This window comes from Astatotilapia calliptera, chromosome 10 (assembly GCF_900246225.1).
Source record: "Astatotilapia calliptera chromosome 10, fAstCal1.2, whole genome shotgun sequence".
Classification (NCBI taxonomy): domain Eukaryota; kingdom Metazoa; phylum Chordata; class Actinopteri; order Cichliformes; family Cichlidae; genus Astatotilapia; species Astatotilapia calliptera.
In genome coordinates, this window is record NC_039311.1 from 11,613,023 (window position 1) to 11,636,775 (window position 23,753).

Consider the following 23,753-nt stretch of genomic DNA (forward strand, 5'->3'; position numbering starts at 1 on the left):
TTGGATTAATCATGACCTTCAGCTCATCAGACGGCTGCTGTCCTGAAGGATTAAGCCCAGAGGCAACATACAAGGTGGTTTACTTACTCCACCCAAGGACAGAAAAGATAAGATAAGATAAGATAAGATAAGACTTTATTGATCCCACGGCAGGGAAATTTGTGCGTTACCTCAGCTCAGGCACAGATAGCAGAAGAAAAATCAAAAAATCAAAATAAAATACAAACAAATACAAAATAAGTAAAATAATACACTATACACAACGGTAGCATACACAGCATGTGATTATGGATAGAGGGGTGTATGAATGACTGCCTGTCTACCTGTTTAATTCTGTTAGTGTTTTAATAAATTCTATAAATGATCCACTCTCACATACAGCATGTATGAACAGTACACCTCTGCTTTTTTACCTGCAGTCATTTAAATACCAAATCAAGATACTTATAATCTCCCACTGACTGATAACCACTTTTGGTCTCAATATTTTGTCATTCCAGCATCCTTGTTGTTAGGGTAATTTAATTCTTACATAATTCCTATTAAAGATACATGTGCTGTGTAAGGGCATGTATTATTTGTGTGGACATATCCATCCTGATGAGATCAAAGATGAGCTCAAACAGAAAATAAATTAAAATGTCAGAACCCTACAGATGCAAGTGTTTTCTTCAACTATTAATTAACCAGAGGAAACTGACTTCACCCTACTGTTCACTAGCCTGGATTACATTTACATTTTAGGGGTTTTAAGTATAAAAGGCAATGCATTATTAGTGTATGGGTACAGTATGTGAGTTCATGCCTGCTTGAGCCAGCTGTTCTAAGTCACTGAAGAGAAGACACACCTGCGCCCCGCTCTCATTCATGTGCCATGCAGCTCTGAAGTCTCTTTGCAGAGCAGCTGACGGGCTGATGCCAGCCCTTCAGCTGCTCTGGTTGCGACCCACGCCTCATTAAACTTGAGCCATCAACTTGAGCCGGCCCCTCCCTCTTTTCTCTCCCCTTAACAGCACTCCTACGCCACATGTCCTTGGTCAGGGAAAGACCCCAAATCTCCCGCCCCTCCCACTGAAGATGCTGAATTAACAAATTCTCCATTGCTCCCGGTCTCCCTCACTCAGTCATTCTCCGTCTCTCACGCATAAGCATACAGAGGGATGCAGCACGTGTGTTTCCACGCGCACAGCAAGACGGATTGCGCTGTAGACCTCTGTAGAGGTTGTGCATTTTGAATGTGCTCACGTCACTGCCTTTTGCTCATTTTTGAAAGATCCATCAGCACCCTGAATTTGAGGAGGTGCTATCAAATTTCCCCCGAAGCTCCTAAAAGTCACCCACCTTATTCTGCAAGAAATGAGCTGTCAGCTTGAAAAGCGTGTAATCCAAAATCAAAGGAGCATGACTAAAAGGAAGCATGGTGCAAAAGAATCGAAGCTGTCACCTCAAGCCATGACTTCATCCTGGTGCGCTGGTCTCATGTCAGGCCACCGCATCATTTACTTCTGTAAAACTCGACTCAGTCTTCTAGATGGGAAAACCTTGCTATGACTCCCATCTTGGGGAAAAAAAGTCTTTATTTTTTTCTTCTTTTTTCTTCTCTTGTTCAGATAAAGAGAGTGTATAGGGGATGTTTGTGCATTAGTGTATGAATCTGACTGTATCCATGTGCGTAATGGATGGAGACCATCAAATTCCCACACCACCTTGATCTAATGTCAATGTCACACCAAAGTACAACACTGTGCTCATCTCTCCCGTGAGGGAGACTGAACACAAGGGCTCTAATGGAGGAGAGACTGATGAGGAACAGAGAGAAGATGAAAAGGGGAAATCGGAAAAAAGGGGTATGAAGGTTAGGCCAGGGTAAAATAGGTGTGTTGTATTCCCCAACACAGTAAGATAGAGAAAGGGAGGGGATACGTGGGGGATGGGGTGGAGCGGAGCTACAATTCTCCTGTAATCCTCCTCCTGGAATCATGAGGTTAGATGATGGGGGCGGGGGGGGGGGGGGGGGGGTGTACCAGGAAGAGAGCATTTGAAGTGAAGGGAAACACACTGGAACAAAGGACTGCAATGAACACAGGGCAGGAGGCACAGTTAGATCACAACTCCGTCTTTTCTGTGCAACATCAGGCAGGAACAGGCACAGCAGTACAGTGGGAGGCATTCTTGCAAGCATAACCGAAGCAGAGATCAGAGTAGCAATCCAAGCACATTTACAAGAGGAGGCAGAGAAGGAGGGAGGGCGAGAAGGAGGGATGAGAGAGAGCAGATCTATGAAAGGAGGAGGAGGGGTGTTGCATGCTCACACAGTGTGACAGAGATAGAGCGATGAACGAGGCTAAGACACACAGAGAGAGAGAGGGAGAGAGGGGAGAGCACAGAGCAGAGATGGGGACCGAACGCTGAGACAGAGGTAGTTGGAAGGACTCAGATCTGCAGAACAAACGTGAGGAAAAGGAGGAAGAGAGTGAAGGTGAAGGAGAGCAGGAGGGAGAGAGGCGGGAGGGAGGGGGGTGCAAGATGATGGAGCCCAGAAATAGGTTTCTCAGGACAGCTTTTCATCCCTGCAAGACATGACTCTTGGTGTTGGACTGTGCTGAATTTAGCCAGGGGGACAACACAGGACAACACAGGACAGCAGGTCTGCAGCACATTGACTGGGTTCAGCCTCACTGGATGCAGCAAAGCAGCTGATTTATTACTGAGGGGATGGGTGGCAGCGTGTTTGAGCGTGTGTCTTGGAGTGCACGTGTGTGTGCATGTGTGTGTATGCAGGTTTTTATGGGTCCTTGTAGCACTCAGAGCTGTGGGAGCGACCATTCCTCCAGTCATGAAATGACATTCAGCAGGCAGGAGCTTTGTGTGCTGGCGTGGATCTGCAGTCCTCAGTAGGAAGTGCGAGAGTGGGGATTCAAAGCTGTCATCAAGTGCAAGTGTGCGTGTGTGTTTACAGTGCCATTTGCTGAGGTGAGCCGAGGAGGATCAGCTATATGTGTTGTGTGTGTGTGTTTAGGTTGGAGTAGCAAGGGTGCAGCAAAGGCAAAGCTTCTACACAATGCAAGGACGATTGCAGGGGAGCACCGATGGCAGTGAGTGCAGCTAAAGTACAAGGAGTGCCCTGGGGGTAAGGTGGAGGACAAAGGCAGGGACAGAAGAAGGAGAGGGGAAGGAGAACAGAGGCAAGTGGAAAACAGAGGGTGATCATGGCTGTCATTCAGTGAGCTATAGCATATGCTGTAGCGCAGAGCGGAGTGGTGCGGCAGGGGGAGGACAAGCATCACTGCACAGGGGAGGGGGAGAAACTACGGGAGAGAGAAGGTGGGGGGAGTGGTGTGTGTGTGGTGGGGAGGCGATCAGCTCAGCACCTCTTCAGCACCTGGAAGAGGAGCAGAGCAGGACAGGCCCAGCAGAAGACATTCATTCATTCACGTGCACAGAGATGAACTGATAAGCGGCTAGGTCAACGTGTAGAGGTCAAAGGGAGCTGAGGTGTGACGGGAGTGGGTGGGTGGTTTGACTGTACTCTCTGCTGGTCCTGAGAGCAAGGCGAAGGAGTTCCCTGGAGGAAAGGGGGGTCAGGTCCCCAAGCCCTGTTTCTTCTGACCGTTCTGCCCCCTCTTCATCGCCATGGGAGAGTGGACGATTTTGGAGAGGCTGCTGGAGGCGGCTGTCCAGCAGCACTCTACTATGATCGGAAGGTAAGACATGGATTTAAGTGGGAAGGTGGTGTTTTCTGGTTTTGTGTCCGCGGTTTTATGTCAACTGATGAGCTGGGATTTTTTTCTTTCTTTCTTTTTTTTTTGCACATTACATGCTGTTTTGTATGGATCTGTGGATGGCATCTGTACAGAGACTACCCTTCTCAAGGCTTGTCCCAGTGCTCTCCTCTGTTCCACTATCCCTCACAGTCCTCCCTGCCTTCCCCGTCCTTTCTTCCTCCCTGCTCTCCTCACTCTTATCCTCCACACCCACTATTAGTTAAGGCATAACCTAATTGCACATAGTCAGCAGCAGGCATTACGGTTAAATCAGAGAGGTTCCTATGTTTTTACTAGCTAATAGCCAAGCTATTGATAGACTATGCTTGATGCTGCTGGCCACAGACCAATATGACAGAAGGAGGAGAGGGGACTAGGAGTGAGAGGAGGGGAGAGCAGAGGTGCGGAAGATGAAAGGATGGTGAGCAAGCAGGTGTGGAGGAAGAATCATGGGGGGAGTTAATGACTCTGAACTCTGAGTGATTTTATTTCCTAAAAAAAACAAAAAAGTTAATCCAATTAGTTTTGACCAGCAGACATTGTTATACTTTGCGTGAGAGTGTTTCGTGGCGGAGAGTTGAACAGACGAGCTTTTAGTTTGATTAGCAGTGGAGACATGCCACGGAGACTTGCTGTAAAATTGGTGTGAAATACGTGCCCCACATGCGTGCCCCACATCATCTCTGTGTGATTAATTGATTGCAAAAGTGGAATTTTCCACCCAGTGAACACAATCCAAATGTCCCACTTGGATGCTCATTTGGCAAAGTGAAGAGTCAACATGCTTCAGCCTGTGAAATCTGGATGTATATGTCGGCCATTTAAAAACTGCTTTGCTTTGGTAAAAACAAAAAGTAACAGTGAAGACTGTGATCGCCCTGCTGTGTTCATTAACTCAAACTCAACAAGGACATGGCCTAAACGTCTTTTTGCTTCAGTGGTCTTTTGTGTGAGTGTGTGTGTTTCTTGCCCCGTGTAAGTTAAAGGACTACAAAATGGCTCATGTGTTCATTGTCTGTGAATAAGCCAACATCCTCCAGTGGCACTGGAACTGCGTCAAAGTAACAGAGATGATGTGAGCTACACATTTATACCAAAATTTCAGCTGATCGGCAATTTGAAGCTAAGACAGAGATCCTCCTTCCAACCAAATAATTTCAGTCAACTAATTTCTATATTTTAAAAGTGCATTAACCAACGAATTCATCTGGTCCAGTCCTCATATGGAACAATAACCTGGACGCTGACTTGATTTAAAGATGCATTAAGCAATCTCACAGTCTTGTGAGTCCCTCCCATTGATGGCTTGGGAGTACTGTTGTAGCACTGAGAATCAATATCCCACTTGGAAGCCCTACACAGCTTTCAGCTAGTTGTTTTGGTTTCTTTAAGTGGAAAAACCAAAACAATGCTGGTTCGAATGAATGTGGGCAGTCGCTCCCGGTACCGAAGCTAACTGTCCTGTGTAAAAAAACGCAGAAGAAACTGGTAAGCAAAGTTGGAGATTTAGCAAATGAAAAAAAACAAAACAATTATGAGTTGGAAGAGCAAACAAAGGCTAAAACGCCAGTGAATATTGGAATTACATTCAACAGGTGGCCAGATAAAGGAGACCGAAGGGATGTCCGTGTTGCTCTGTTTCTGCTGGATATGTGAGTAGGCAACTGTTTGCTAACATGTTAGCCATAACACCTTGATAAGCTAGATGCTAACTGTTGTGAACTTGTTTTGGAGTCTTTCCGCCCCCTAGTGGTCAAAAATTACTTAATGCAGCTTTAAAATAACAGTTCTGGAAGCTGAATCAGTAAAATCCTGTGAGCACAGGGTACAAAGAACGCTGAAAATTAATCTCTGGATGATTCACGCCACCTACAGATTTTCAGAGGCACAGAAGCAACTCTCAATTTGTCTGCTACCTCTTTCAGAAGTCATAAAGACTATTCTCATGATGCACTTGGTTTTTTCTTATATGCATAGTTTGAGCTATTTGTTGATCATGCACTTCACTGGCTGAACACTAATAAAGGGTATCCTGAATACCAAAGATGTGTTTAGTAAATCGAGTGGTACAGTTTAGAACAGGGCACTTTTTTGTGTGAGATGTGATAGCGTTTACTATATTTATTTTCTATTATGTGTCAAACTGTCCAAAGACACGTGACATTGGATAGTTAAATGATAGTAAAAAAAAAGCGCATCTCCATCATATAGTAGTATGAAATCCACAGTGAAATGCTTTGTAAATGATCCCCGTGTGTTTGGCTTTCCTCAGAGTGTTTGTCCTACAAGGCTCTTTAGTTGACCCTAGAGCATTAGCTGTAACATTATCTGCTTCCCAGTGGCGGGGTTTCCTCCAGTTTTCTTCCATCTGCTATGTAAGCCAAGAAACCTTTGTTTTTGAGTCTCTCTGTACATTATTTGTTAGCATTTTTTGTTTTAGGCCCCCGAACAGCTTCTTATTTTCTCTACGCCGCTTTCGATTTTGTCCCTTTAGTTAGCATGTGTGCAGGATATCTGAAGATGTACAGGAAAACTCACAAGTACCTTGGACAGAGAGGCCGTGGACTAGCTTGTAGCAAGTTATTTTTAAGTGGTGATATTGCTTTTCAACTATAGAAAGGAAAAGAAAACATTAGACATTCCTAGGTTATCTCAGCAGTAAGACAAAAAACAACAACAACAAAAAATGCCTTGACTCCTAAACCTAAGCATGTGTCTGCATGGTCAGGAAATCAGTGACACATAATAATTAAAAGACAGGAATCATGTTTCTGGATGTACCAGCAAGTTGGAGAATTGTTCACCACTGGCACAGTTTTGTGCTGTCAAGGTGCCTCCTAGATTGTTAACGCCAAACCCCACACTAAATTATGTGTGGAGTCAAAATTGTTGCACTGACCTCTATGGGTTGAAAGGTTCAAGTCTGTTGCACCACTGACCACAGCCAACAACCATTGTTGGCTGTGGTCCATTGCACTCGTGAACACAACCGTGATGTAGTGTTGCACTGTTGTGCGTCGTGAAGTCCTGCACTTCACAGGGTGTGGCATGCAGCGACTGGTAGATGGCATCACAAGTAGGATGTTCAGCCTGTGTGTCGTTACTTTGACAACGTTTGCATGTGTTCGCTTGCAGTTTTAATGGATGCGGTTCCAAAGCACAGAACAGTGACGTTTCGACATAAAAGGTCTCCCCTGCATCCAAACTTTGGAACATGGTTGCATGTCAGTCATCTTTTTTTGAGTGCCGACACGAGGATGCAAATCCACTGTGAGACACCGACAGCATTTTCAGATGTTTAGACTGTCTTTTTGAGCTACAATTAAGCTGTTTCTTAATTGTAGGTTTAAGCTAACCTATGCCCTGGCATAGGATAGATAATTAGCTCAGGATTACAGAAGAGTGTTTGAAATAGAAACGGACCAACTACACTGTGGCATAGGTTAGCTTAATTATGGTCTTTGATCGAGACAGACAAATTGAGAGTTGCTTCTGTGCCTCTGACTAACCACAGGTGCCTTGCGTATTATGACTCATTCAGTTATTAATGTTGTGTATTGTGAAATCTTCATAAGCTTGACTTCTAACTGCACAATGTACAATGTGTGCATGGATAACCGATGACTGTACTCATGATAACATGGAAATGAAAATCATTGTCAAGGCTGCAGTAATCCACCTCTATCCCAAACCAGTTTTACAGTTATGATAACCCTGAAATCTTTTGCATTAGATAGTATAGTCAGTCTGAGTCTGTTAATTGTAACAAATTAATGACATTTCTGATAAGAATGGAGGTCAGCACACAGACCTGTATATCTATTTTCTGTACCTAATAAAGATTTAACAAAATCTGCACTGAATACGTGATGTTTGTTAGCACTATCCTCTCCAACTTAAACATTCAGGCTCCAAAATTAGGAAAACGAAATTGTTATTTTATTCTTATGCCAATGGCACAGCTCTACTTGTGTACATTTGTGTAAAACATGACACTAGCAGCCTTGATAATGTTTGTGGTTGTTTTCTATGCATATTAACTGACTTCTGGTTACAATTAAAACAATAATTTCATTTTTTGTACATCTACAGCCTTCACAATAAAAATTTTACAGCAGTAATTTACTTTTTGTATTGTCCTATTCGTAATTCTTGCTGATATACAATCTCATACAAATTAAGTATTTAAGTGGGTGCGATAGACAAATAAATTACATGTCCATATAATACTGCAAACTGAATGTGGAGGCCATGCATCTAACACCTAGGCGCGTCATTTTTCCCAGTCCTTAATCTGTATACAAAAATCACATCATTACAATATATTTTAAAGCACACAACTACAGGCAATAAACTGTTTAATATTCACATACAGTAATACAGTTTGTGTGTGTGTGTGTATGTGTGTGTTTCACATGTGGTGCTCAAACCATTTGCAGATCGCAGGTGTGAATGTTTGTGATGTCTACCGTGACAAAAATGCGTCCGACCGTGTGAAGATCAAGCCTTTGGGTGCGAGATATATAACTTGCCTCTCCTTGACTGCATTGCTGTAGTGAGGTCAGCGCAAAAGATGAGCTGGAAAAAAAAGAGGCAGAGATAATGGAGCACTAGAGTGATCTGAGGAAGATAAAATAATAAAGGTAACCGGATGGATAGAGAGGAGATGATGGGCGCTGTAGAGGCAGAACAAAAAAGCTGCAACGGATGGATGAGGGTGGGGGTGAGACAGAGGGAGGAAGAAAAGTTTTCCCTCTGCAGAGGTTTATCGCTCGGAATCTGTGTCAGAGATCCTTCAACTGAAGTTGCTGGCTGACCCGGCACACAATGTTGACAGCAGTGTTCATGAAGCAGCTCTTTTAAATGTTCAGGTTGATTCTGAGATAAAGTAAATGCAAATGTCACTGTCTATGCTGTTAAAGCCACAAAAGTACATTTCCATAGATTACATTCTGTAAACTGCATTTCAATCAGATTAAGAATTAGTTTACAAAGTGCTGTTTGCTGTTATTCATTTATGCACTTTTAGATTTCTGCATCTATTTACCCTTTATTTGTTTTTTATTCTGTGATGAAGCTCTAAATGATCCATTATTCATCATCTATCACTCCCCACTTAAGCAGTATAAACCATAAAATCTTAATAAATGCTTCGTGCCTCTTGTTGCACGTTGCAACTGATGTCAGGTCATTCATTAAAAATGTATGCAGAGTTGACCAGCTTTTTAATGCAACAAAGTGGTGTATGAAATACACCTTGTTGCTCTGCAGTGCTGTTTATATGGCTGGAAGAACCTGCACTTAGACAGGCAGCCCGGAATGGTTTGACGTGACCGAACATATCTGGGTTCTTGTTTGTTGGCTTTAAAAGCAAGATGCACTCTTTGCCCCGAAGTTGTTCACTCCTGCAGTTTTCATGGTCATGTTCTTTTCCTAAATGGGTCAGGATATCCACAAGAAGGCGGTACCCTACTTTGAGAAGGGCACCCTAGTTCTCCCAAAATAATCAGAGATGCAGGAATGCTCTGCGTGAATTGAGGACATCATCCCTTCTGACAGAATATACTTCATGTATCATTGATAACCATCTTCCTGGATAAGATTTATTCCACCCAAGAAGGTTTTGTTGCAAAGCAAAACAACGGCGTCCATATTGCAGCATTAGAAAGGATTAGTAATCCATCATCGTTCGCCAAGGAGCAGGACTGTCGTTCAAATTAAAGCATTTTCCTGCACATCTATAGTTGTCATTAGTTTATTTGTGCAGCAGTCCCTGATGTTGAATGAAATTGATTGCACGGTTTGCCACTAGCGCTGAGCTCAGCTTTCACTCAGCGCGGGCTATTATTCATTTCAGCAACACATCAGCGGTGTGTGTAAGAGTTTTATCGGGCATGTAATGTTTCCCCTATGCATAGCCTAAATGTATATTTAATGACTTCCCACATGTAGTGATATTTTCTGATTCGATTCAGACAGGTTTTGTTAAACTTTTATGAATTGTGAGCCTGTTATTAAACACCCAAACTCCCTTAAAGAAAGCATTTTGAAGATGTTGTTTTTTAAGGTAAAAATGTAGTCCAGGAAAAATGTGCACCAGAGACCGAAGTAATGACTAATGTAAATGCTTATTTCTTTTTCTTTAACATAAACAAGGGCTGGTTTAAAAGATGTGAAGTGAGGCATGCATGTATGTGGGCTGCACTGAGATTTTTAAACTATTTGCAGTGTTCTAATTATTCATTGCTTAAAATAAAGACAAACTTTAACTTCCTCTTGGGTAAATCCTGGTGGCAAAGATGTCTAACTAGAAATGTTTGACACCGACAACCTAACAAATCTATGATACTATGATACAATATGTAAAGCTCCAATCTAAAATAAAAAGAATAAATCAGTAAAAAGTAATAAGCAGCCTATTCTACAGGTGGACAGATCAATCCCAATATCGATATTATCTATGCCAACCCTGGTATTGGTATTAGATCTATGCTAGCATGATAGGATCAATGCCTTATTTCTATCCTAAGTTCAGTAGCCCATTGAATTGTGTTATCTATTGTATTCACAGCCTATGGCACGTTTAAACAACAGAAGGTGAAAAGCTGAAAGGCGCGTTTCGTTGTGTTAACTAATTATTGTGGAAATTAAAATTCACAGTTAATTAGTAGTCATTAAAATGTGTTCAGCATTTGTCAAAATGATGATGATTCAACTCATAAATCACGACACCACTGCTCTCCCCTCCATATGCTGTCTTTATAGGTTCAAAGTATCGGTATCAGTATTGGTATCAGCAGTATCAGTCCTGTATTGATCTGGCATCAGCTCGATACCAAAGTTTGCAGTATCATACACCACTAGCCTAATCACAAACTTAGCCATCAGCTAGTGAAGGTTTAAAATATGGACAGAGTTAGGACGTGGGCATGGCTGAGTGGGAGAGACATGAAATAAGCGTTCACCTTGCACAGGTGGACGGTGCTATCATGTTATATTGTGGGAAGTCAATTTACAGGAGCCAACCACATTACTAGAGTCTGACTGTCTTTAATGGCACATTGCAGGTTTAGGAAAGAAAACACGCAGTTTGAGGGTCATTAATAACAAATACATTTCCCTCAGTTGAAATAAGAAATTAATACACACATTAGAAGGAAGTTAGGGACATTCATTAATGTGCAGATTGAATCATATTTTACTGTGATACATAATGACAGTACTTACAATAGTAAGCCACTTGATTTGGAAAGTAACCATCATGTTAGTGTGCTCTAACTTTCAGAAAGGACAACTGATTAGAATTTAAATAATCTGCCAGAAAAGCCACGAGGCAGGAAGCTGTTTCACACCCCAACATATGCAAACACAAATATTATAGACAGGTTATTGTATGCAACTCTAAGCCAATGTTTAAATGAACAAAAGCTCGCACGTTGTGATGAACAAAGCATCTGAATTCACAAAGTGTTTATATGGTCTTTCAGTAACTTCTAGTAATTAGCTTGTGAAGAGAAGCTTTTACAGCTGTAAACTCCCACTAATATAGATCTGTGTTTGCTGGTTTTATAACTAGCAAGTTATATATCATAAGTGCTTTTCCAACCTTTTTCCATGAGGCTAAAACTCCATTAATACTTTTTACAGAGAAACTTGCTACATACAATTTTACTAAAAGCCTTACAATTAAATCTTTGCAACCCAACACACAATTTAACCAGCGCTGACAAGTAGCAAAGGTTCTGTTTACTGACCTTATGTAGAGGCTACATTTTAGCAGCGGAGATATTTTTATAAAAAAATAACCATTCCAGACATTTACTAAGATTTTATGTGTTTTTTGCAATTAAACAGTCAGATGAAAAGCCCCTACATAAAAATTAAGGTTAAATATGCTACTTTAGGAAAACTTGTGAGTGCTGTTTGAAATATTAGGGACAAAAACTTCTAACAATTTTTTACTTTTCAGCACCAGATTTTTATGCTTAAGAAGATATCCTCTGAAGACAAACATACAGTGCAACCACATGAGGCAGCTGATTTTTGTCTGCTGCAAGACTTAAAGGTTCTGGCACTAAAACATATTAGAGAGACAGAGCAGAGCTGATGCATTCTGGGAACTGTCAAAATTAAAAAGGGGTCTTATGCAACGTCCTGAACAAATACCATTTAAAGTATGAGTCCAATTTCCCAGTCTTGCTATTTTGGGTAGGTCTGAAAAGGTCAGGCTCGGTGACGCGGTGATGTTTCCTGTTTTTATCAAGGATAGCTTTGACTACTTGTTATCTAGTTTGGGAGAAACTTGTGTGAAACTTCAGAGCTGCGTAAACTTAGCTGCGCTAACCTGTAATCATCTCTTTTCTCGTCAATATCAAGCATTTCATTAATAAATATATAAAAAAATATCTCCTGTAACTCCTTCATCCTCAGTAACCAGACTTCCATTACAGTGATGCTGAGTCATTTGCCCTGTCAGTCGCCCTTGTGTATTTATTTACCAAAAATGTCAATATTTTTCAATTCAATATCCATTTAATTCAATTTTATTTATACATCACCAAATAAAAACATTAAAATCGCCTCAAGGGGCTTTATATTGTAAGGTAGACCCTACAATAATACATAAAGAGTAAAAACAATCATATGACCCCCTATGAGCAAGCACTTTGGCGGCAGTGGGAAGGAAAAACTCCCTTTTAACAGGAAGAAACCTCCAGCAGAACCAGGCTCAGGGAGGGGCGGCCATCTGTACAAAAATGTATTACAGGAATAAAATGGGAGACCTGATGTGTGTAAAATCCCATCATTACGCCAAATACTGTACTGTAGGCCAAGATGTCATATAAATGGAATCTTCTGAAATTGTATATTGATGTGATCAGCAAAACGTGCTGGTTCGGGATACACAAAGAAATGCTGATGCCATTTATTTGGTTTTCAAGTTATTTTAGATAGAAACACTTATGCATAATGTTTGCCTCGCTAGCTTGAGTCGAGATGAAAGAGTAATTTTAGATGACATAAAGACAAACGGGATAGAGGAAAGCTGCATCTGGCGTGCTCTGCATTATCATCGCGCATGGTTAGGCCAAGCGATGAGTTAACAGAAACGTTGTGTGTAGGAATTTCTTCCCCCAGCTTTCTTTGAGTGGCGTGAAGTAGTTTGGCATAAAATAAAAATACTCATCATAAACCGTTCTAAGGCATCTTTCTCAAGTGCAGCTGTAATGGTTTTGCTGTGAAGATTGAGATCTCGCTGTTGTCTGTTAGCTGAGGTATAATTGGCACAGATACCTGTAGAGTGTCCCCCAATTAACTTTCCCGTTTCCTCCGTTATTCCTGCAAAACAGCTGGAGGCCATTTCCCTCCGAGATGTTGAATGAGCAAGTGATATAATTACATTTCTGCCCATGTTGACTCTGAGTCGTGGCACAGTGGAAACTAGCAGGATGAAAAAGCTGTTGTGGTTTGAGTCTGACGTCGCTAAACTCGGGCAGATTTTTTAAAACCGTTTCTGTTTCACACTCTAAGTAACATATTTCAAGACAGCAGGGGTAAGAGAACCACCGCAGCTCAAGTTTAGCTTAAATTACCGTATTCGTCACGCTGACTCGTAGTTGCACTTCAGGCATTCGTGCACATCTGCCGGATATGTGGGCAAGACCTTAAACTATTAAAACACTTTAAGAGAGGAGCAGTGATGAGAGGCGGGTGGATAGAAATGTCTGCACTCTGATAATTAAGCTGTCTAATTTCAAGGCCCGGTAAGGTCTTTATTCATTATGTGCTGCCATCAGCAATCATTGGAGCTTATTATTGAGAGCGTATGGGTGGCAGGAATATTTTTATCCAGGTTTCTTCACAGCTAACTGCACTTATCCAGCGCTTCAGAGGCCAGTCTGTGCACCTTCATATAGTAACAGTTACTTTCTTATATTCACAATCTATGTATGAAAGCAAGTGTAGGTTTTCTGGTGCATTTGTGCTTGTGGGCCTCTGTTCTCCCTGGAGGCTGGCGACAGCAGCTGCTGCATGAATGAACGTGTGTGTGTGTGTGTGTGTGTTAAAGCCTCTGGGAAAGACAGAGCTTGCATGTCCAGCCGACACACCAGCTGATGAGCAGCTAACATTACACTGCACACACAATCTTACAGGTCAATCAGCTGCCTGAGGATCACTTTGAAGGTTACCGCAACAAAATACCACCTCATTATCTTTACTTCCTCCTATTTCTGTCCCTCTAGACATAAACGTTAACATGCCCATGAGCTGCTGTTTGTCTCTGCGCTTTATGAAAATGTCAGCTGTCAGTGATGAAGCCCAAGAAAGCAGATATTAAAAAAGAAGATCCAGACGTGAACACGATCCACAGACGCAGAAGGATTGACTTCTAAATCTTATCAAATCTCCTGGACAGTGGTAGGGATTTAGAAGGTATCTAAAAATGTAATGATTAGTCTTAGCTTTAACCGGGTCCTCCGGGAAGCAGGATGCTAAATTAGGTGACAAGTGGGGACTGATGTGGGAGACAATTTAGCAGCCATTTAAGAAACTTTTGGTGACAGGAACCATGCTGTGATATGTCGTAATGCCTGAATCTTTTTCATGCCCACTTATATGAATCAACTCTTCAAGTATTTTAATATTCTGCCCCATGGGTTTGAGACACTAAAACTTCTGACATCTTTTTCATTATTCATGATTGTTATTGAATATTCTGCAGGTTCAGGCCTTCGTGCTGTCCTAATCTTCTCCTAGTTACCGTATTGGCTAGTTATGCTGCAGGACTTAAAGCACTGATGTTTGCAGACAACGTTCGGGCGCTGCTTTCTGCTAATGCAGCAATCTGCCCCATGCTGATTATTCCGTTATCCAGCAGTAGAGCAAACACATAAACCACCACACACAAACAAACACACACAGCACTCAATACAGGGAACACCTTGGGATTTTTTTTTAATGACAAAAAAAGCAGAAGCAATGACTGGATTTTTAAATGACTGCAATGCTGCGCTACTTTAAAATTGAACAAACTCTGAGGAGGACAAGAAAACTGCAACCACAAAGTCCTTATCCCTCTATATTTATGTAAAAAAAAAAAAGCCCAGTTTTTCGTTTAGATGGTGGTGACTACAGACAAATACATACTGACCTATGTCGATGTAATGAAAGACTGGTATAGAGCACTATTTAAAATTTTTGTCAACAGATTTGGATTTGGTCCATCACTAAAAAAGCTGTCACAATGATGAACACATGACAGCATAGTGGAAAGTTTGTCGAGATGAACTGATATTACATGTTGCAGTACATCTATGTGGATGCACTCATCGGAAATCACGATGCATGACATTTTAAGAAGAAGAAAAAGCTTCAATCCTCTTACCTTCAGTCTGAGGACAGTCTGAACTAAGAATATTTCAGTTCAACATTAAAAAACATGTCGCCCATGAGTCTGTGGCATTACACACAGATGTTTACAGCAGAAAGATTCAGTGGCATTAAGTTGTAATTATGACATAGTAATTATCACTGGGCAGAGAAGCAGCCAATGTCTTTTATTACCTTGATTAGAAAATCAAGGTGGAGTGCAGAAAAGCTGCTCTTGAGCCTCTTGCATGGTTTTAAATCAACATCCAGCACTGCAGATTCTCACACTGACACTGACCTAGAGTTAGTCATATATCCTCTATCTTTTAAACAAATATTTGCATACAGACGAGCTGTGTCGACCACAGATCTTCGTCCCTGTGAGCAGAATGCGTCAAATCTTCCTGTGGTGCAGAGAACCATCAATATCATTCATTCAGCCATATCGACTGCTGTCGAACCACTAGTGAGCCCGTACACATCAGGCTAACCGCAAAGGAGCAGATGTTGACAGATGTCTTAATGTGAATGACACACAGGACCAGATTTGAACTTCTGAAAGTCCAAAGATGCGGGGGAGCTTTATTCTGCTGGATTTTTAACCATGATGGAAGTCAGTGTAGCGTGCACGCTGGCAGCTGCTCTGAGCACAGGCGACTGTGAGTCTTTGCCATTTTGCACAAGTCATACACATGGCTGACTCTTCCTCTTTGTGTCTGTGTCCTCGTGCCTGTCTTCTTCGCACAAAAAAACACACACAGGCATGCATTCGCAGGTGGAGCAGCGATAGTCCTGCAGCAAGGCACTGCTCTATTTTAAGTCTGTTTCATGCTAACGCATGTTCCCCTGGTGTACCTCTTACCTTCACCCGTCTTTCCCTTGGCTTCAGCAAATTGCCTCCTCTTTCACATCATTCAAACAAATGTATTTTTTTTTTTGACTTGTCAGATATTTCTAACAACTGTAGGCTATTTTTCCCCCCCATACTGGGTGTCTATACAGCCATCCTCTGCAGGTTGCTGTGGTTACTGGTCACTGAAGGTCGGTAGGCATTTTGAGCCCTCATTAAAAGATAAAGTATGGAGTCTCATTTTATAGCAAACAAGTTAGGATGCACGTGCATATTTAAAATACAACAAAATCCCATTACTTTGGCTATTGTCCTACGTAGCTGCCTTTCACTTCAGGGCCAGCTCCCATCTATCTCTATCCCTTTACTTCCCGTCTGTGGCCCCCTCTTGTGCTTGGATACAAGAGTGTGCTAAGCAACTGGCTCTTCCACACAGGGAGCATTCACATCCACGGCTGTGGCATAAATACCAGGGAACTCAATGATGTGCAGGCTTTCCTCGCTCATTAGAAAGAGCTGACACTGCAGCCCTAAAGCCAGAGTCCTCCTCCGCAGTGCCCATACTGGATCGACACCATGAAAATAACAGAACAGCTGTACTGCTCTCTAGATCCACCGGTCCCTGGACACAGCTTTCTATAACTGCAGCAAAGCACTAATGATGCTCAATGGGAAGTCCATGCAGTTTTTAGCAAATGCCACCTCCTCGGGAGAGCAGCTCCCTATAGTTGAGGCAACTCGTTCTTTTCTATGTGAGCTCTTTAAATAGCTACACATCTTAAAAGCTTTGCAACTGTGACGGTTGTTGCCCCTTAATACGGTGCATGCTTCTTTCCTCACTTGGGAGTCAACAATGAAACAGAAGGAGGTTATTTATACAGCAATATACTATTCAGTTGCTTTGCAACAGAGATATTTTGGTATGTTCGATAAAAGCTAATTAACACTAGGGGAAATATGCTAACATGCGAGACTGATTCTTAAATCAGTGGGTGTCTATTATAGCTGTTGCCATTCAGTTCCATTTCAGTCCAGCTGTGAAAATGAGTGTGAAATCATCTTTATCTTATGATTAGTGACCTGAGGTGCGCATGCTATCTAGAGCACAGCTCCATCATCCCAGGGTATTGTTTATCACGGCAGCTGCTTGCACACGCACACACATGCAAAGTGAATGTAGTGTCACTGTCCCTTTAATTTTCAGAAACGCATATTCAAAAAAATCAAAACCACTATTGTCGACAGCACCTATTCACCATTAACTTTATACCGACTCACTCGTACAGTCATGCCCACATATAATGTTCCTTTGTGGATTTGCTCCTCATTAACTGATGCTGTCTTTCTCCTGTTTCACCACCTTCCCTTCCTGCCCTCTCTCCTTCTGTCTCTGCAGGATCCTGCTGACAGTGGTGGTGATTTTCCGTATCTTAATAGTTGGCATAGTGGGGGAGAAGGTGTATGAGGACGAGCAAATCATGTTCATTTGTAACACCATGCAGCCCGGCTGCAACCAGGCTTGTTATGACAAGGCATTCCCGATCTCGCACATCCGCTACTGGGTTTTTCAGATAATCCTGGTGTGCACGCCAAGCCTGTGCTTCATCACCTATTCTGTCCATCAGTCAGCCAAAGCACGTGATCGAAGCTACTCTCTGCTGCATCCTTACATGGATCACCATGGTCATGGCCACCATGGTCGCCACCATGACCACCACTCTCGTAAGCTCCATGCCCGAAACATCAACGGCATCCTGGTGCACCCCGACAGTAGTAAGGAGGATCATGACTGCTTGGAGGTCAAGGAGATCCCTAACGGACCCCGGGGACTCCCTCCAACTCACAAGAGCTCTAAAGTGCGACGGCAAGAAGGCATCTCCCGTTTCTACGTCATCCAGGTTGTGTTCCGCAATGCGCTCGAGATCGGCTTCTTGGCGGGCCAGTATTTCCTGTACGGCTTCAACGTGCCGGGGATGTTTGAGTGCGATCGCTACCCATGCGTGAAGGAGGTGGAGTGTTACGTGTCCCGTCCCACAGAAAAGACTGTGTTTTTGGTCTTTATGTTTGCAGTTAGTGGCATATGTGTGCTACTTAACCTGGCAGAGCTCAACCACCTTGGCTGGAGGAAGATAAAAACGGCCATCAGAGGGGTGCAGGCCCGGAGAAAGTCCATCTGTGAAGTGCGCAAGAAGGATGTTTCACACATGTCCCAAGCCCCAAACCTGGGCAGGACCCAGTCTAGTGAGTCAGCCTACGTCTGACAGAGGCTTCTCTGCCTGGGGGCTCAAAGACCTTTTAAATATTGGAGAAGAGCTTTTCCCTGGCCGCAGACCACCCATCAGTAGGCACAAAACTGACAACTGCATTATTATTCAGGGGCACAGATGGACTCTGTGTAGTGACGATGAACCATTACTTCACCAAGTAGAGTTTTTGACACTTTGAAACTAAAAAGGTAACTGTGTTGCTGTAACATTGAGAGCTCTGCTCTGCCTAGGTGACACTAGGTGCCTTCACAGAACCCAACTGACAAAACTGAGCAATTACAAATAATATTAATAGACTGTAGGTTTAAAGGTTGTGTGAGGTTGAATTATCTGAAGTTCTTCATTATTTGCCTTTGCTGTAGCTTAGAAATCCTCTCATTTTCCAATTATGTGTGCATATGCAAGAGCTTAAGCGCGTGCATGCATACGCATGTGTGTGGGGAAAAAAAGCCAATCTCTGACTCAAGTCAGGATAATTGAATGCTAAACTAATCTGAGCTACTGAGAGAAAAATAATGTCCACACTGTTAAGACCACACAGTGGACAAACAAGCACCTTTTGAACAACACAAAATGATCAGCACTAAAATGTTTAGTAAACTGGAACACATCATTTATTGTATCAGACTCTTTTCCTAAAATTTCTCACAAATCTCCATATTCTTCACCGCATTAGGTGCCAAACAGACTGCAGACTCACATCACCTGAGAGCTTCTGCTCAAAATAGGACACAGGGTGCACTGAAGATGAGGTAGATTACTTTCCAACACTGTGTCAATGCACCACAATGCTCCCAGTGCCTGCAAGGCACTGTTTACGTTCACACACAAAAAAGAAAAAAAAAATCAAGTAAAGTGTGCCAGTGTTTGCACTTTGGCTTGTAAAATGTTATTGCTGTTGAAAGCTTATGAATGGAATTAAACACTTTAAACAGGAAAAGTATTGTAGTCACAAATATTTTAACATGTAACCTCAAGCTTTTTTTCACAAGCTGATTTGGTGCCATATTTCAAAGTTACTGTACATAGATGAAATGTTATAATTACACTTAGTGTTTTCACTATGCGGTAGAGATAGGCTGTACTTGGGTGGGGGAATAGGGGCTTGGTTGGTTATGAAAATTAATCATAGATTGCCAGCTTTAATGAGATGTATTAATAATGTGCTCTTTGTAATGCCTTTACCCTCTGATGGAGACTGTATGTTCCAAGAAGTGACTTCCCTCTATGGACTCTGAAAAAGGCATGTAACTGAAGCATTATTAGAATGGATAGATTATGAGATGTAACTTTAAAAAAGAGACTGTTTAATTTATTTGCATCCTGCTCCTGTGAAATGTAATACTCAGCATGCATGAAGATGAAAACTATAAAGAGATATGAGCATAGAATCTCGTTATGGGAATAATGAAAGCAAATACCTGAAAGGCGCCACAACTGCAGCAATAACAATAATAATGATAATATATAGTATGTGACAAAAAATATGTGAATAAATCATTATGCAGTGATTTTGGCTGTGCTTTGTTTAACAAAGATGTGATAATTACTATGCACTGTTGCCTTTCTACTTACGTTGTGTGGTGTTAGCTGATAACAGTCATGCAGGTACACCATGCAAAAAGGAATTTCACTGGAACACTACATCAGCATATGTTTATTGCTATTACTACTGCTAATGCGGTGCAGTGTAGGTTCAAGCGTAAAGAATGGTGAGTTTCAAAAGTCTTCATTTAAAATACATGGACGAAAGTAGGGGGCCGGTGTTCTGACAAAACACCCTACCTATCAAGTTGTCCTAGATGTTGTTACTGCGCATGCGCACAACTCAAAACGCCCATGTTTTTGGTGTTAATAGTACACACCTATTATTTGATCCTACCCGGATCTTGTGCGTGTGAAAAATGGTTAGTATTATATGTTTTACTTCTTTATTACAGTTGATACTTGTTTTCTGTAAGCTGTTGTCAATTTGTTAACTTTTCAAGCTAAGTTGCGTTTTGTTTTGTTTTTTTCAAAAATACTGCAATTTGGAGTCTCAATTGAAGTCATATTTCAAGTCTTGATTTATTACTTCTAAGTTTCTGTAAACTGGCATACAGCGTAAACCTTGTCAATTAATTTTAGTCCTCCTGCAGTTGGTCGACACCACGCTCCGCTGTTAGCACGTTTTGATAAGTGTGATTTGGCTATCAGAAAGTCATACCTATAGATATGTACGATGGAGGCATAAACCACCTAAGGTAGTATATTCTAATGAGGTAACACTCATTGATAGACATGACTATAAAGTTACGCTACGGTAGGATGTTTTGACAAAGTAGGATGTTTTGTCAGAACACCAGCTACACGTTACACCTACAGGAGCTGCTCGGTCATGGAAACCAGTGCCACGAAGCTCCCGGTGCACAATTTTTGTGCTTACGTTAATGCCACAGGAGGTTTCTCTGCAGTTACTGAGTCAGCAGAGCATTGGCGACTTTTATGGACTATACACTTCAGCAGTCTCCGACCCCAAACTATATGTGGTCTCCCACTTTTTGGGTAAGTTACTATGGTTACTATACACTTTGCAATAATACCACTTACAGCTTATCATGAAATATCCAGAAGGGTTTAAATTTGATTTCTTGTGACTAAATGTTTAAACATCACCTTTCTTGCTAGCTGTTGTCATAAATGCTAGTTAGTTAAATGTGTTATTCCTATTTTATAAATGTTCAGCGACATTTAGAATGTGATTTGACTAATGAAAATGTAATTAGGGGTTTTATATGAGGATTTTCTGTCTTTTAGACTAGTTGACTAGTCCATTTCTTTTTTTTGTTTAAATAAGTAGAAAATCAACCGCCAGAAACATTGCCAGTATCATTGGTGGCATCCTATTACAGTATTACAAGTTCTTCAGAATGACCCAAGTGTTGGTAAAGACTAACTGCACGGCTTGGTGCTTGATTTTTATACACCCACAGCAAGGGACTGAAAACACCAGAATTTAAAGGTTAGGAGGTGTGGGCCTATACTTCTGTCCATAAAGTGTACTGTAAGTGAAACTAAACAAAAACTGCATTAGCAGTGTAGTTAAAGCAAAACAGAAACTTACATGCGTGTAGAATAAGTAGCTGTCTGTGGTGGTTGAAGCTGACTTTCCAGAGGGAGCTGCTTCTATATTCATTGCTGTTCCTGCTGCTGGCTGGATGTCTGAAATAAAAATCTTAAATAACATAATATGACTTGTTGTGCTACCAAATGTCTAAAACATAAAGCTATTATTATTTGTTATGTATTTGAAATTAGATAAAAACACAAAACTAAAACCCCATTTAAATATCTTTTATCAAATACATTGTAAGAAGCTGCCAAAAAATAATCTTGTTAGCATCAATTCCTGTGATACAGCCTTCAGACTTCCTTTAAAAGTAAACCCGCCTTTACTTTTAAACATATATATATATCATTAGCATTATTTATATGTTGAAACCACAGATATGAAAAGATTTTATTGACATATAGCCCTGTAACCTCGTAATGAGGCTACATCTGCTAGCATAATCAGCGTTACACTGACGCTAACATTAGCATGACTGTCACAGCAGCTGCACATTTAGCAACTTCTTTATCAATAGTTCAACTAAACTTCCACACATAAAATTATCCAAAATAGTGGTTCGCTACAAAAAGACAGAGATCATAGGATATTGTGTCAATAATAAGTTACTACTAATAAAGTAAAGGTTTAGAAGAACTAATTTGGTAAGCTAGTAAGTTCCATTTCTAGCTGCACACATGACATTGCGATACAACATTAAATGTTCTGTAGCTTCATGCTGTTTGGATTACATAGGTGCTGTAAATCCATCATGTTGTGCTTTCAGCTGCATAGACTCAAAACCTGCTTTAACATTCATTATTCAGCACGGAGAAATGATACATGTTTGAGAGATACATCAGTGCACTCTCTGGGTTTCTGTTGATAAATAATACATATTTAATCTGTTCACTTGCACAATATAAGACTCCCGAGTGAAGCAAATTTACCACATTACAAAGTGAGAACTTCCCATTGTGGTTTTTCTCTTTTACTCTCACTGATTTCACATTTTGATGCTAAAAAAATATCATTTTAAGATTTTTCTCATAGTCCTGCTTTTGTGTGCTAGGATTGTTGTGAGTCATCAATAAGGTACTAAATAGGATGTGATAATTTCAATAATGACCATGGTTACTGAGGGAGAGAAAAGAGAGGTGGTGGTGCTGGGAAGGAGGGGGGAAGTAAACCTTTTAGTGTTATTAAAGCTTAAGCAGTGCAGACGGCATGTGGCTACATCCTGGGAAATACCACAAGAGAGTCAAGGGGGAAGGAGAGGAGTGGTAATAAAGCTGATTGTCTGATAGGATGTAAAGTAATGAAACTTGGTGGTTATTCATTCACTTAAAGGTCAAAGTGTGTCTTTATTGACATGTGGATAGCTGTGATTGACTCTCCGTTGTGACCAATATACCTCTGCATCAACAAGCACCCAACATTCACAGGCACACGCATATGCACAGACCATAATAAATATCTAAACAAAGGCCTTGCTGAGGATGTAACCAGACTGGTTGCTGTGGTGACATGAGGGCAGTAACGATGTTAAACACCACAGAGACTGCAGCAGTGAAGGGCAGAAACAGCACTGCACCGCATCTCCTGCAGTCGCCACACAGTAGCACGTCAATACTTAAGACTCATGATGAAAAGTTAGAAACACATTGCGCTGTGTTTCATTCTGCAGCATTGCAGCAGCAGCACACAAGCATAAGATAAATAACAGGTCAGGCACCTGAGCTATTTCTAATTAAAGTGATATGTAAAGAACTTAAACTTACCATGTGAACCTCTAAGAATCTGTGTTTAATTTATGATACTATCTACTTAATAGAAGCTAAGAATATTACAATATTTTGTATTTCATGTTCTCTTAATACTGCTGTAAAATAAAGCTGTCTCAATGCCCACATACTGTACCAGCACATTTATACTATAGCACTGCAGTCCATTTAGTAGAGCACAGCCACATACACTCAAGGAGTTCACCAACTGTCTCCCGTGAATTAAAGCATGAATTAACACCACTGGTTGCACTTTAAGTTAACTTAGAAAGTTATTTCATATTTAGTTTATAATTAACTGTTAACAAAACAATGAACTGAGAATTACTAATTTGATTGATCATTTGTTTATAAACTACTGAATATTATAAATGCACATATTCCTTAAATAAAAAACTCATTATAAAATGTAAATACAATGAAATACTGTACAGTGCATTTGCACTTGGATGAAGGTGAAATTGCTAATATTGTAACCAGTGTATAAATACACATGAGTAGTGGCAACGGCATCAAAACAAGGCAGAATCTGAAGAAAATTAACACTCAGTCAGACAATGTACAACAATATGGCCCAGACAACAAATCCATAAAATTACAACATGAAAATCCACAGTACCAAAAATCCTC

The 23,753-nt window shown here is 41.2% G+C and overlaps 1 protein-coding gene across 2 annotated transcripts; it reads left to right on the plus strand.

Annotated features, from left to right (window-relative positions):
• Nucleotides 1–2,500: 2,500 nt before the first annotated feature.
• On the plus strand, nucleotides 2,501–19,762 carry LOC113030888 (gap junction delta-2 protein-like). Of its 2 annotated transcripts, XM_026182672.1 has the most exons (3): nucleotides 2,501–3,704; nucleotides 5,360–5,416; nucleotides 17,381–19,762. In XM_026182672.1, exons 1-3 carry the CDS (start codon nucleotides 3,634–3,636, stop codon nucleotides 18,243–18,245), a joined length of 993 nt encoding a protein of 330 aa, XP_026038457.1. In that variant the 5' UTR covers nucleotides 2,501–3,633; the 3' UTR covers nucleotides 18,246–19,762. The 2 variants fall into 2 exon arrangements, with proteins under 2 accessions (XP_026038457.1, XP_026038458.1); XM_026182673.1 differs by lacking the exon at nucleotides 5,360–5,416.
• Nucleotides 19,763–23,753: the final 3,991 nt, after the last annotated feature.